Source organism: Taudactylus pleione, unplaced genomic scaffold (assembly GCF_031769625.1).
Source record: "Taudactylus pleione unplaced genomic scaffold, aTauple2 ptg000046l, whole genome shotgun sequence".
NCBI lineage: Eukaryota > Metazoa > Chordata > Amphibia > Anura > Myobatrachidae > Taudactylus > Taudactylus pleione.
In genome coordinates this window covers 8,484,437-8,500,000 of record NW_028284448.1, presented here as the reverse complement: position 1 = coordinate 8,500,000, position 15,564 = coordinate 8,484,437, and the positions used below count along the sequence as shown (strand labels likewise).

Genomic DNA, 15,564 nt, shown 5'->3' with positions numbered 1-15,564 from the left:
AAACTCCAGAGATAAACTGCCAGTATTATATTTTCCTTGTACACTATCCCAGTAACAAACTACAGATATTCTTGGATTCAAAATGAGTAACATCTGCAGCATGACCACAAGTGTCACTGTGCCCAGGAAAATGTCATACAAAGGGTAGAGTCAAAACAAGTCTTCAACATTTTCTAAACCCATTAGGTGCCAAGAATTTGGGAAATATGCTCTGTAGAGGAGAGTCGTTCTCAGATTCAAAATGAGTAACATCTGCAGCATGACCACAAGTGTCACTGTGCCCAGGAAAATGTCATACAAAGGGTAGAGTCAAAACAAGTCTTCAACATTTTCTAAACCCATTAGGTGCCAAGAATTTGGGAAATATGCTCTGTAGAGGAGAGTCGTTCTCAGAATATCCAATATAATTTGGTATTTGGAATTTTTATTAAATTAATACAAAGAAGATCTAAAAATATTGAATAGTTGATCAGGAAAACATAGATTCTGGGCTCCATAATACTTAGCAAAGTTACCCTAGAACCCTCCAGCAGCAGCTTAGAAAAATATACAATCCTTTTGGATGCGAGCGCCGGAGTGAGTGCTTTTTGCGCTCGCTCTGGGGCTCGTGCATGCGCACTTCCTAACAATCGACCCGCTTGCGAGCGGGTCTGAATCAGGCCATGTATCCACCTCTGAATCAGGCCCTAAGGGTTCATTCCCACTTCTGCACTGAATACAACTCACTCATATTCCATTCATGAAAAAGTGATATAGTGGTGCGCCCTTTAACCAGGGATCATAAGTGGATTATTAGCAGCTGACATAAACAGATACTGCCGGAACCCCTTAAGAAAAGCAAATGGACAAGGAATAAATGTCTGCGCTTATAACCACTATAAACAATACTTCTTAAAAGCCGTTTTGACAATTTATTGTCAATAGTAATAAGAATATCAATAACAAAATAGAACTGCAGAATACAATGTTAGATAAACTCAAAAAGTGTGTGCCCTGTGCACAGGCTGCTATGTAGCCTATCCTATTCACATGAACGCAGGCACAAAGCACCTTTCCCCCCACTCCTTACCGGCCGCGCACATAGTGCCGCACCTATCTCTTACATTGATGATGTCAATACATTTTGTTTTTGTTATTGCTCAGCTTTAACTTGAAACAAAGTCTAGGAGTTTGCACTACAAAATGATGCAGTTTCATAAAAATTGGTTCCGTAGTTTTAGCGCCAACTTGAAACAAACAGTCAGACACAATGTTCTAATTAGATTTGTTTATACAGGCACTCATACTGTATTATTACTCCAGCATTAATTATAGTTTGGATATAACACAATAGTGCAGTAACTCTCACGCTCTAGTGAGAGGTGACTAAATAATATTCTCTCTCCTGACATTTCCTCCAATTACATCAGTTTACACAACAATGCTTACCATCAGCTATACAATAAATGACACATACACCTTCCTTAAAATTCCACAGAAACTAAAATCTACTAACACGCACTCATTGCTAAATGTCAGTTGCATGTTTTTTTCTGCACACAATATAATGGAAGATTTCAGTTTTCCCAATGTATATCTGGTGATAAGTCTGCATTTACAGAATACTCTTAAAATGTTAAAATTGTTACAGACATCTCTATGTGGTACAATTTTTACTGCATCACGTCAGGTGGGAACTTAACAGCCTGTTCAGAAGAAGTTTACTGATAGACAAATAGCCAATTTGCCCTTGACTGGTGTGGCGTTAAAGCACATTAATAGTGACTGAGTAACACATGAACAGACTGCCAACTTTTCTCAGATTTCTAGGAAATGTTTGTGCCTGTCTCTAAATTAAACTGTGGTTTTACCCCCCGAGGGAGATTCCATCTTGTTTATATTAAATACTGGCAGACATCTTTTTTCCTAAGGTTTTGTCAGAGCTGTTAATTATTGGAGCTCTGGGTTGGGTATGGAAATCTAACTGGATTTTAAAATAGTCAGATACAGAGTGTGCTTTAGATGTAAAAATATTTTCTGCAAGTGCCTTTTGCTGGAATGTAAAAGAATGTTCATTATTATTATACATATATTATTTATATCTGTATTTAAGGTACACTTGAAGAAGAGACCCCTTCTCTTGGGCTGGTACTCCTCCCACCTGCCCCAGGTGATTTTAATTTGTATAAGTCCTTTGCATTGCAGTACACACGTTTAATGGGCACTAATAAATGTAAGTCCTAGATAAATTTATATAACGTGACACAACTAGGGAAGGACCCACCTGATGATGTTCACCTTTACAAGGTAGGTGGGCAAACATTTTTGACCAAACGTACTAAGAACCTTATTTAAAAAAGTTATTTGTTGAAGTTTATTATAAATATATTGATCATCAGCATGCTTAGTGCACACCTGTATATTCCTTTTTTTTTTTAAATTAGAACTACAGGTCTCAGCATGGTAGCACCCCCACCCTTTTTTTCTTATAATAAATACTGGCAGATATGTGTCTTCCTTAGGTTTTGTCAGAGCTGTTAATTGTTGGAGCTCTGGGATGGGTATGGAATCCTAACTGGATTTTAAACTAGTCACATAAAGAGTGCAGTTTACATTTTCTACAAGTAGTTTTTGCTGGAAATTAAAAGACTGCTCATTATTAGAATAGACATAATAAACATGAAAATAAGGCACAAAAAGAAATACAAGGAGAAATAATCCCCCCCCCCCCATGTTAACTTCCCTTACAAAAAAAATGACACAACATAGAACTAGGATAAATTGACAGTACATACTGCTTGGTTGTACAGACTAATTTGACACTGCTGCATTCCGCAGCTATTAGTTACAGGTTTTAAAACAGAAACGGAAGTTCACAGTGGACAGTATATTAATAAGTTATTATGAGCAGTTCACAACCAATCATAACATCTCCTACTCTTTTACAATATGCTGGGAATAATCTTAAAGGGCTAGTACACCTTTCCTTGCCAATGCAGCATTAGACAACTGTGGTTCACGCATAAGCAAAACTTCTAAACTGCTGCTGATAGCAGATAACCAGCCCAGAAAATCCAAGATCATTTCAATCATTGTCAAAATAGATTTATATAATATCACCCTCACTTATTACCAAGTGTATGCTCCACAATCAAGTGCATTAAAATGTATTTATTTCATTGTATGTCACCTTAGTTAGAAAGGCTACCCTTGATAAAACACCAGAACACCACTGGCTCAGATATGGTGCAATGCAGCTGCGCATCGAGTACTTTCCTAAACTCCAATAAGGGGTCTATTTTTTGGCCTTTAGCTACCATGTCTTATTGCCAACTTACGTCTTACGTCAACTTATTGCACGATGGTGTTCGCTAACAGATACAAGCTTAGCTTTTCGGTGCTTTGTTGAATTGGAGAAGAGTGGCCGTTCCCATACAGGGAATTTTTGTGGAAAAAAGGATTAATAAATAGCTACCTAAGTATTTAATTCTGAGCTAACTGCACAGTCCATGTGAGCTACCTGGGTACATTCCACAGTTAGCATTTCAATATTCGCCCAGCAGCCCATAGGTACCGATGCCATTCCAATGGATTTCCTAATATTGAGACTAACCTTTTACACTGTACTTTTCAGATGAATATCATGATTTAATGCTTCATAGGTAGAGACATAACTAACCTGTTTCTTGGGATGTTTGTTCAATATAGACAAGAATACAGAGTAACAGCTGGAGCAATCGGCTAGAGCCATGCAGCAATCATGGTAAAGAGAAAGTTTGCTAAAAAAAAAAAAAAAGGGGAAAATAAGGTAAATGCTGTGAAATAATGCTGCACTGTAGCCATTAAATAATATATTTATCAATTTAAAGTCAAATATTTGTTTGCTAGCACTCAAGATTGCAACACAGTCTAGGAGTCAAGCAAAAAGGAACTTAATAAGTTGTAAGAAAAAAACATTAGTCACATTTTTGGAAATAGGAAGCATTCTTAGTAAGCAGACAAACACTAAGGGCCTGATTCAGAAGTTCACGCTATTCAGCAGCAGCTGCGTCATTTTACACAGCTGCGAATGCATCTTTATGTTCATACTGCAGCTGATAGGATTCGTACAGAGATGCCAAATAGGTGCAGCGTTGATCAGTCGTTGTGTGTATGAAGAAACACCACTGGCTGCACATCTGTCATCGGCTGCAGACAGATGTGCAGCCAGTGGTGTTTCTTCATACACACAACGACTGATCAACGACGGAGGTGTAGATTATCCATCTTAACATGGCCGCCATCTTAACATGGCCGCCAAAATTCAGTGCAAAAAGCCTAGCTAGCCATCCCCATTACCACCCAGAAACATCCACTGAAATTGCCTATGTCTGTGTCTAAATACATCCTGCGACCTTCATCAGTAACCAGCGGGGGAGCATGCACACTGTAGTTCGGACACATGCACAAACTGAGCCGGGTAGCTCTACAGGCTGAAGGGTCCCTTGGACTCTCTGGATAACACTGCATTAGCGCTACTATCTGCAGGGTGCCGTTCCGCCCTTCTCCGACTTGGCCAGAGGCTTGAATCATGACCACAATAGTAGTAGTTTATAAAATTATTTTACTAGAGCTGCTGCCACAGCATGCAGCGGTATAAGGGATGAAACAGAGCTGGTGAGCATGCCCACATCTGAGCGCTCAATTAGCGCATCAGACCAGAGAGCAGCTGCCAGCAAGAAGAGACAGACATCTTAACAAGAGGTGGAAGAATGCGTGCTAAGAAAGCTTAGGTATGTCGCCTACTTGTTATATTTTATATATATTTATATTATTACATACACTACACTTTGTATGAGTCAGGTTGTTAATTGCTAATTATGCTCTCTTCGTGGGCTGACTACACTTGGTCTAAAATAAAGCATTTGGAAACCCATCTGTAGAAATCCTGTATTTGCCCAGAATTAAATGTGTGTATCTAGTGGAGTTTTAGAGAGTTTGACGAAGAGTGCAATTTAATATGTCACTCTGCATTAAATCTTTCTTATTATACAGAAGTTAGAAATCAGGAATTAGAAAACAAAAACAAACCAGATAAATCTGGGAGGAGGATGTCAGCCCGAGTGGCTTCCAGGTGGTGACACATGGTGGAGACTCCTTATTTGGTGGCCGTGTGGATCCTGGTGACCAGCCTGGCCAATATCAGTAAGGACCCCTGTGAGAGATGTCTGCTCCTGTCAGCTTCATCTGTCTCATTACCTTACATTGGTACCTGCCCCTTATTCCACACTGTACCAATCATACTCTATGCTGAGCCCTCTCACTTTACCCAACATGTTATGTATTGTGCCCTCACACTGTACCTAACATACTCTGTACTGTTCCCTCTCACTGTCAGGGCAGCAGGTAAAAACTGTGAGGGGAGGGAGGTGGTGCAGTCTCAAACCTGTCTCTACTGCGTTACTATGGAGACAGAATTTAAGCCACTTATATAACAGATTGGTGTCACTATCAAGTAATAGTTTTTTATGGATAACTGAGAGACAAACCTGAGTATCCGTGAAACATTGGTGCATATATCCTTATCATATATATATTTCTCCAAGAGAACACACAACTCCATTATGGCATTACTTCCAAGAAACTTTGGTCGAGACTGGGAAATATCAGCAAGGTTCCTCAGTGTTGCAGTGAGCTGTAAGAATCAAAGTTTAATTTTTTCCTTAAATTATATTAGTTTTTACGTGTAATATGAGGCTACAAATAAAATACAAAACAAAAAAGAAAACTACTGATATTACTAGCCACTGGGTTTATGATATTTTAAAATCTTATTAATAACTAATCTAAACGGCTGTGTACAATACTATGTGTTCTTTCCTTAATTCTATTAAACTCAAATCAGGTTTGCGTGCTAATCATTCAACCAAAACAGTTCTTACTAAGGATGTGCGCCAGACCATTTTTGCCGGATTTCGTTTTAATTCGTCGTCCAGCTTTGGATTTGCCAAACTGCGGTGACTGGCTTTGGATTTGGATTTTTTACAAAAAAAAACTAAAATCACATAAATTGGGTTTTTTGCTTCCTAGAGTATCATTAACCTCGATAACATTAATTTCCAGTCAATTTAGACCACCTCACAGCTTATAATATTGTTTTCACCATTATTGACCAAAGGTTGCAGTGAGCTGAGTGGTTACTAAGCGACAGAGCAGTGGCGCAGCGACACAGGCACCACAGTTTAAAGTACATCTATGAAACGTTGCCACACAGCAGTGGCAGAAATGAAAAGTAGTGCAAGATGGAATTGTCCTTGAGCCTTCCCACCCACCCAGTGGGGTACGGCCAGCAGAATCACAATACTTGTTTACAAAGTGGGCTACAGCCCAAGGAGTCACAGTGCACAATCTTATTCACATTACACAGCACATAGTGACCCTGATTCACATTACACGATAAAGTAGTGCCCCTTTTACACAATGCCCACAGTAGTGACCCTTATATACAAAGCTCACAGTAGTAATGCCCCTTATACAATGCCCACAGTAGTAGCGCCACTTATACAATGCCCACAGCAATAGTGTCCCTTACACAATGCCCCTAGTAGTGGTGCCCTCTATGCAGTTCCCTTAGTAGTAGGCCCCCCTATGCAGTGCCCCCAGTAGTAATGCATCTTGTAGTAGTGCCCCCCAATAGTTATGCCCCCTGTAGTAATGCCCCCAGTAGTAGTGACCCCATTAGCAGTGCCCCCAGTAGCAGTGGTGCCCACATTAGTATGCCCCCAGTAGTCACTAATGCGGTCTGTAGTATAAGGAGTTCACTAATGCGGTCTGAAGTATATGGTGGTCACTAATGCTGTCTGTAGTATATGGCGGTCACTAACGCTGTCTGTATTTCTGTGACTACCATCCACTGGGACAGGGATGAGTCTGTGCACCAGGTCTTCAACAGCTAAATGATTCATTATTGACCAGGTTGGATGTTTTCTTGAAAATACGATGTGTACTCTTGACAACAAGACAATATCCATTTCTAATTTGGCAGCGGACTGGTCCTTTGTGTGTTTTACACAAAAGATGCCGGCTCTAGAAAAAGCAGACAAGATATTAACAATTTTCATATTGTACAGACCTGTACCAGCAAATGGCTCATATCAGAAGACACACTTTGTGGAACAGTGTAGAAATGGGTGATCTGACTCATTAGCTGCACCAGGATTTCCACGGCTTGCTTTCTGAGCAACTCATTGAGCAGGACTTTATTTCCAGACAGGAATTTGATAGTACCCAAACAATATAAGAAAGCCTCACTGTTAGTTTGTGCATCTTCATTTTGCAGAACATCTAGCAAAACACCTGTAGGAAACATGGAAAGACTGCATGTTTAATGTGTGACTATTGCCAACATATTTACTATTACCAGGTATTATTACAAACTATTATTAACCTCTATTTATACACGCTCCAACATATTATCATGGTTTCACAGAGCATATGTTTCATCATTCATATCAGTCAGTGGGGCTTACAGTAAGTTCTCTCCCACACAAACAGACACACACCAGCTGACCTACCAGCATGTCTTTTCTTTGGAGTGTGGGAGGAAACCCAAACCACCACAGGGGAAACGTACAAGCACCACACAAATATGTGGTTGGTCCAGCACTAAGAGACAAAGAGCCAGCAAGGCTAACCACTGTGCCACCCGGTGTATGTAAACTCTAATCTATTTATGTAGTTCTGCTGTAATTCTGATGGAAAAGTACAACTCAAAGTTTACTGGAGACTCAGAGTTTGACACAATACTAGAATTTCAATTCTATACATTTCCCTCTGTCACAATAATTTTAAAAAGAGGAAATCAGTCTGCTTACTGGCTTTCATGAAAATTCACATTTAAGGTACATTATTTAAGGTACATTGGCCCTCATTCAGAGCCGCTCGCTAGCGGCAGTACGCTCGTTCCGAGCGATGTTCGCACATCTGCGCATGCGTACGGTTTTTAGTACGCATGCGCGAACCAGTCAGTGCGGCCGAAAATCGTTTGTACGCTATATAGCGAGTGCCTGCTTTTTTGAGTGACAGAATGAGGCGTATGTGGGTGGTAACAGGGGAAGGTGCTTGAAAACGGGGGAGTGGAATTCGAACGCAGGCGTGCTTAAAGGTCAAAACGGGCGTTTTAAGGGAGTGCATAATTAATACAGCAGCGTCATTGACCACGTCACTTGTTTTTTTTTAACTCAGAACTGCTCGCAAAATAGCGGTTGAAAACACCAACCACAAGAATAGCGAGCAGTTCATACGCTGTACGATGTACTCGATTAATCTAATAAATAGCGGACATGACGTATGGTGCGTGCGGCCAGGGGGCGTTTTTATCAAATAAACGAGCGTATGTTTTGCTCGCTCGTTCAGACTTAGAGGTGTGAACAGACTGCAATTTGCGAACGGATCATTTGAATAGCCACCCCTTGTTTTTGAACGAACGACCGCAAATAGCGAACGGCTCTGAATCAGGCCCATTATTCCCTTACAAGTTCAGTTTAAAAAAAATGAACTACTATGGTGTTGCAGTCAGACACCACATGTAGCCAGGTACAATATCCACTGCAATATTATGCTCTCTCTCTCTGGAATATATTTCATTGTATTATATTTTATTAGAAATAAAGGCTTCACAGAGTTTTTCATATTTTCGGTATACAAAAACAATGGACATTTTGGTGTCTGAAAGAGTAACTAAAATGGCATTTTCTCATTCCTTACACCAAACTAACTTGTTTGGTGTATCATTAGCTATAATAGATTCACATTGTTTATTTAAAACATTCAAAGGATCAAACATTAACTAGTTTTCATATAAACAGACGTTCCCCTATAAAAGTACAATTATTTTTATGTTTAGGACGGGAGATGATTACATACCAGAAGTATAGAAATGTGCTTTGTAGCTTCTACATCAGCATGGATAGTATCTAGTTCAGTGATTGCCCACCTCGGTCCTCAAGGCACACTAACAGTCCTGGTTTTAGTGATATCCATGTTTACGCACAGATGGTTAAATCAAAACAACTGAGGTACTAATTAAGTCATGTGTTTTCAAGTATGGCTATGGTTAAAACCTGGACTGTTGGTGTGCCTTGAGGACTGTGGTTGGGAAACCCTGATCTAAGCTAAATATGAATGTGGCACCACATTCATACCTGCCAATATATGGCAACCACCCCGCACGCCCAGACAACGTCCAAATCTGTCCAACAATGCCCCCTTTTCCGTCAGGTGGCATCAATGTCTGCTATAAATAAGCAGGACTGTCCTGGGAAAATTGGGACTGTTGATAAGTATACAAATGGTGTATTATGCAGCTCTCAATCTAGAAACAAGTTTATGCCATGACCAAATTAACAGATCTCCATGAGATCCAGCTTCAGAGCTAAATGGTAAGATCTGGCTTTTTGGATACCCACATAGGTGGCTGAATTGAAAAACGTGATTCTGCCGCTGAGCGCTGGGGCTGAGCGGCAGGGTGCTGGAGCTTATGTAAAAGTCTTGTGACAAAACCATTTTTATTAAGGTGAAAGTATCTCTAAGTGCTTTCTAAGTGTCTTTAAAACTTTGAAAAATGACAAAAGATCATATTGTGTTTATTATATCCTGCTGAGCAAGCATTACTGAGCAGAATAGAGAAGAATAAAATCAGGAATTAACTTACCCATCATGTTATAACTTTGGAAGAGGCGATCGTTGTTTTCACTTCTGCTTATTTTGAATATAAGCTTGCAGATATTTAAGAGATTTTTGCCACTCACTTTCAGCTGGACATAAAGAAACAATAAGTTACCCTCAGTATAGACAGTAAAATCACATACTGTATCTAAGGCACTATCTGAAATCTGCATACATAAAACAAACCATTAGCTAGTAACTATTTATATATCATCAAAAAAGTTGTACTTCTTGCACTAAATACCTAACTAGGATGGTAACTGCGTTAGGGGCATTTATGGTACAACGCCCTTCAGTGCACTCATTTAGTCTGTGCGAACGTCAAAATAGTGATTCATTGATAACTATGAGGAACCAAAGCGGATCGGAATGCTATATTGTACGTATCGTGTAAGCCAGATCCATCGTTCATGACGGTCCTTCATCGCATCGTCCTATCTGCTGTTCTGCAGGTCAGAATGGACGATGCCATGATAGACGTGGTGCAGTTCCATGCAGCTTGTAATGATACGTCGTGCTGTCATACGCCAGATCGTGCAGTGTGTACGGCGCATTCAATGTATCGTTACATCACATTGCACTGTTGCTGGGTCGCACCTAGCTTTAGTCATCGGAGCACAGGCATATTTATTTTCTGCTTTGTTTCAAAATGTTAACCAGTGCTATCATGGTTGCTTCTAATTAAGGCAATAAAAGGCCTAGTTGGGTGTGGCTCACAAGCCAGCCCTTGTCTACATGTTACCCTCTGTACCTAAAGGCATTCAATACATCAGAGATCGATTGCAGCAATCGTGCAATTTGCAATCGATTGTGTATAAAAATCTTTACCTTTTTCAATCGATTGTGTCATCTCTGCAATCAGCAATTGATTGAAAAAGGGAAAGATTTTTATACACAATTGATTGCAAATTGCACGATTGCTGCAATCAATCTCTGATGTATGGGGGCCTTAAGATGTGAGTGCATGTAACTGCAATGTAATAGTGTGTTGGGCATATATGCTATTGTAGGGACTCACAGAGAACTTTGGGTGCCTTGACAACAGGCTGCAAGTTTAAATGTGTTGATTGAAATATGAACAAAATCACCATGCTTTTACTTGCTAGATACACCCAGATTTGCAGCATATCATTGTTAGCGCCAATAACAGGGTTAGTCATAGGAGTAAATCCTCCTTCACTAAGAATATCAGACTAAATTGTCAGCCCATAAATCTATCCAGGGTATTCTTAAAATCTAACCAGAGCGCTGTTAAGATAAAAGGAATGATAATAACATGAATGCAATACCATAAAAAAATAAAAGCAAATTTTAAAAAGCTTTTTCTACAGTATGAATCAATATTTATAGCCTTTCCGTGAAGGTGTATGCGGTTCCGGTGTGCTGAGTATAGGATTCCAAATGTGTGCCTTCTGGAGGTAGACATCTGATGGGCCCTAATCTCTAACTTTCCCTAATGGTGCGTACACAAGGAGCGATTTAAATGAGCGATTTGAATGATAACTTTAGCGTTTAAATCATTCATTTTTAGGACCCTACAAACTCACCAACGACCTACGATGCGCGGGCACATATGGTCGATATTGATATTCGCCCGTGCATGCAGGTCAACTTGCTTGATATCGAGCAAGTTACTATAGGGACCCACGATCGTTGATCGCGGGTCGTTGTAGTCGTTGGTAGGTACATGGTGTGCTGGATGATCGATATCGATCGTCCAGCACTCCCGGGAGATCGAACAACGATATCGTTATCATTGTCGATCGTCCCGTGTGTACGCACCATAACTCCTAACTTAGGATGTTTCTAATTTCTTCTCCCGGCTGGTCTCCTTAGCACTCGTGCAGCCACTTCCGGTAACAGCGTTTCTGAATTTCCAGTTCCCACTGACGCTAACCAACGTGTTTCATGCTAATCGCACTTTTGTCAAGGTCGTTGGTCTGGTGGTGAGGTTTGTTCTTTAAATTTTAATGTTGAAACGGCCCTCTGATGAAACGGCCCTCCCTATTGGCCGAGAAACACATCAAGTGTTGCTTCCAGGATCTCTGACCAAGAGAGCACCCAATTGGTCATACACCCTCTGCTACAGCCAGTCTATTTTGCCGGGCAGACGCTATACCGCTGATTCTTACTGGGACGTCGGCAGACAGCACTACAGGATACAGGTGATACTCGGTTCCCATACAGGGTCACCGTTACTTACTATCTGAACTGGTTCCCTGGCTTTCCCCGGGAGTAAATAATACTAACCAACTAGCTGGATTTTTAGAGTACGTGTGCAGGACTTTTTAATCTGTTGAAATGCAGCCACATATTTGTACACACTCTTGGCGGATTGTGGACTTTCGAAGTGTATGAGGCGCTTCTCAGATAATTCTGCTTCTACTAACACAAGCTGCTTTCTATGTGTGACTCTATTTGCACTAACCTACTGGCTCTTTTTGATTGACCGAGGTGCTTCAAAAGTAACATTTCAATATAAATTGGTCCGATTGGTCCTGGATTTATAGTTTTTATATTTATTATTGTATATTACACTGTATATTTATATTATATGTGCTTTTGTAAGAGACCATTAAATATTATACCTTTGTCCAGCGCTCTCCATATGTTTCCTTCTTTATATTTTAAAACTGTCAACAAACTTTATTAGTTCTCAATTAAAAAACGGATACACTATCCGGAAATGGTATTGAAAAAGCGGCAACCTCATGGTATTATTGGTAGTGCATTATTCATGTTTAAAAAATAAATAATAATAATAAAATTGAAATATATGAATATTTTAAAGGATATTTAATAGTCTTGATAAAAGGTAAAATAAAAATATGTAATCGCAAATTATTCAATAAATGCTTCTCTCATAAAAAGGGTTTTAATTCAAGGTCTACGTTCAGACCATGTGGTTTCAATGTTTTTAGGTAAAAGATCCATTTTGTTTTGCTTTTTTATTAATTCTGAGACTGGATTTCCTCCTCTCCAATTATTATGCACATTGCATGAATTCGTAGGCCAAACGAAAAAGAAACTCAAGGTCAGGATAGCTGAGCACTTATATAATATAAAGAGGGGTCTCACAACCCCCAGTGTCTCACAGCACTACTTAGATTACCACAACAAAGATACATCTTCCTTGAAATTCATGGGTACGACGGCTCCTAGGAGTAAGGAAGTTTGATGCATCTTTCCTGAGAAGTCAATATCCAGGTCACCTGTGAACACACACCCTTTCCTTGGACACCATCTGCTGTAATATTGCACATCATTTATTGGACTTTGTCACTAGGCCTAGCACTTGACATTCCTTGAATGACAATTCATGAACTAGCCTTTAGTGGTTTGCGCCTACCCAGCACTAATCACACATTACCTTCTGTTTCAAATCTTTGTATGTAATTTGTTTGTGTCACGATCCCCAAAATGTATAGTACTGTATGGTTTATAAATAAAAGAAAATACATCTTTCTGGTTATTAATATATTGCTTATATAGTGAAATCTTTTGCATCTAGAATTGGCCAGTTGATTATACTGCACAATGCAAAGTTGTAAGCTTACCGCTAGAATTAGCTTTGCCAGGCTAAGGCCAAGCCTATCTGAACCAATATCGACCAACTTGTACAGAGTCTTCAAAATTTGGGATCGCCTTTTACACCTCTTGTCTAACATATTGCCATCATCCAAAGTCCTGTGCAGCTTGGCACATAGGCTGCAGAGGTCTTCCAGATTTGTCTCTGCCACATATGAAAGGGAACAATTGTACACTTGTTATATATGGGTACTTTTTGTTCCTTTAGTAAAAACACAGTATATAGTGCCAACCAAACTCTAACCTTATATGCTGGTGTATTAGCGTCTAAACTAATAGGCTGGTGTATTAGCGTCTAACCTAATATGTGGTGTATTAGCGTCTAACCTAATATGTGGTGTATTAGCGTCTAACCTAATATGTGGTGTATTAGCGTCTAACCTAATATGTGGTGTATTAGCGTCTAACCTAAAATGCTGGTGTATTAGCGTCTAACCTAAAATGCTGGTGTATTAGCGTCTAACCTAAAATGCTGGTGTATTAGCGTCTAATCTAATATGCTGGTGTATTAGCGCCTAACCTAATAGGCTGGTTTATCAGCGTCTAACCTAATATGCTGGTGTATTAGCATCTACGTTAATATGCTGGATTATTAGCGTCTAACCAGGGGCATCTTTAGAGAGGAGGGGGCCCGTGTGCCTTCTCCGTCTGGGCCCCATCCTCTGTTCCCGGCGGCTAAAAGGCCGTCTGACGTGGCTGGCCGGCCACCGGAGCATTAGTAGACTCTGGGTACTAGAGTGTGCCTGGAGTCTACTGCGCATGCGCAAAACGCCGGAAAAATGGCCGTGGTAGCCATTTTTCCGGCTTTACAGCACTGAGATCCGGCGGGGGACCTGGGAGAGGTAAGTTTTAAATAACATGGGTGCAGGGTCTGGACCCGGGGGGCCCATTATAGATATGCCCCTGGTCTAACATAAAATGCTGGTGTATTAGCATCTAACCTAATATGTGGTGTATTAGCGTCTAACCTAATATGTGGTGTATTAGCGTCTAACCTAATATGCTGGTGTATTAGCGTCTAACCTAATATGTGGTGTATTAGCGTCTAACCTAATATGTGGTGTATTAGCGTCTAACCTAATATGTGGTGTATTAGCGTCTAACCTAATATGTGGTGTATTAGCGTCTAACCTAATATGTGGTGTATTAGCGTCTAACCTAATATGTGGTGTATTAGCGTCTAACCTAATATGTGGTGTATTAGCGTCTAACCTAATATGTGGTGTATTAGCGTCTAACCTAATATGTGGTGTATTAGCGTCTAACCTAATATGTGGTGGATTAGCGTCTAACCTAAAATGATGGTGTATTAGCGTCTAACCTAAAATGCTGGTGTATTAGCGTCTAACCTAAAATGCTGGTGTATTAGCGTCTAACCTAAAATGCTGGTGTATTAGCGTCTAACCTAATATGCTGGTGTATTAGCATCTAACCTAATATGCTGGATTATTAACTACTGTACGTATCCCTGTAAGTTATACTTCTTTAGAAGTATCTGGTCCCTGGTAATAATGCTAATGAGAACACTGGAGACCTACAGGTATATTAAAACAATATTATTTTTATTATGTAAAACATACAAAGTTTTAAATAACATGGGTGCAGGGTCTGCGGTGCGGGCACACCCTGCACCCATTATAGATACGCCCCTGGTCTAACATAAAATGCTGGTGTATTAGCATCTAACCCAATATGTGGTGTATTAGCGTCTAACCTAATATGTGGTGTATTAGCGTCTAACCTAATATGCTGGTGTATTAGCGTCTAACCTAACATGCTGGTGTATTAGCGTCTAACCTAATATGCTGGTGTATTAGCGTCTAACCTAATATGTGGTGTACTAGTGTCTAACCTAATATGTGGTGTATTAGCGTCTAACCTAATATGTGGTGTATTAGCGTCTAACCTAATATGTGGTGTATTAGCGTCTAACCTAATATGTGGTGTATTAGCGTCTAACCTAATATGTGGTGTATTAGCGTCTAACCTAATATGTGGTGTATTAGCGTCTAACCTAATATGTGGTGTATTAGCGTCTAACCTAATATGTGGTGTATTAGCGTCTAGCCTAATATGTGGTGTATTAGCGTCTAGCCTAATATGCTGGTGTATTAGCATCTAACCTAATATGCTGGTGTATTAGCGTCTAACCTAAAATGCTGGTGTATAAGTGTCTAACCTTATATGCTGGTGTATTAGCGTCTAACCTAAAATGCTGGTGTATTAGCGTCTAACCTAAAATGCTGCTGTATTAGCGTCTAACCTAATATGCTGGTGTATTAGCATCTAACC

General features: G+C 40.0%; 1 protein-coding gene across 1 annotated transcript in view; it reads right to left on the bottom strand.

Annotated features, from left to right (window-relative positions):
* Nucleotides 1-15,564, bottom strand: part of ARMC2 (armadillo repeat containing 2) — a 91,801-nt gene that overhangs the window by 36,866 nt on the left and 39,371 nt on the right. The window contains exons 8-12 of the mRNA XM_088460407.1: nucleotides 13,242-13,417; nucleotides 9,671-9,773; nucleotides 7,091-7,314; nucleotides 5,508-5,653; nucleotides 3,659-3,758 (exon numbers count right to left, since the gene is read on the bottom strand). Coding sequence (XP_088316533.1) covers nucleotides 3,659-3,758; nucleotides 5,508-5,653; nucleotides 7,091-7,314; nucleotides 9,671-9,773; nucleotides 13,242-13,417 — 749 coding nt within the window. The remainder of the gene's footprint in view (nucleotides 1-3,658; nucleotides 3,759-5,507; nucleotides 5,654-7,090; nucleotides 7,315-9,670; nucleotides 9,774-13,241; nucleotides 13,418-15,564) is intronic.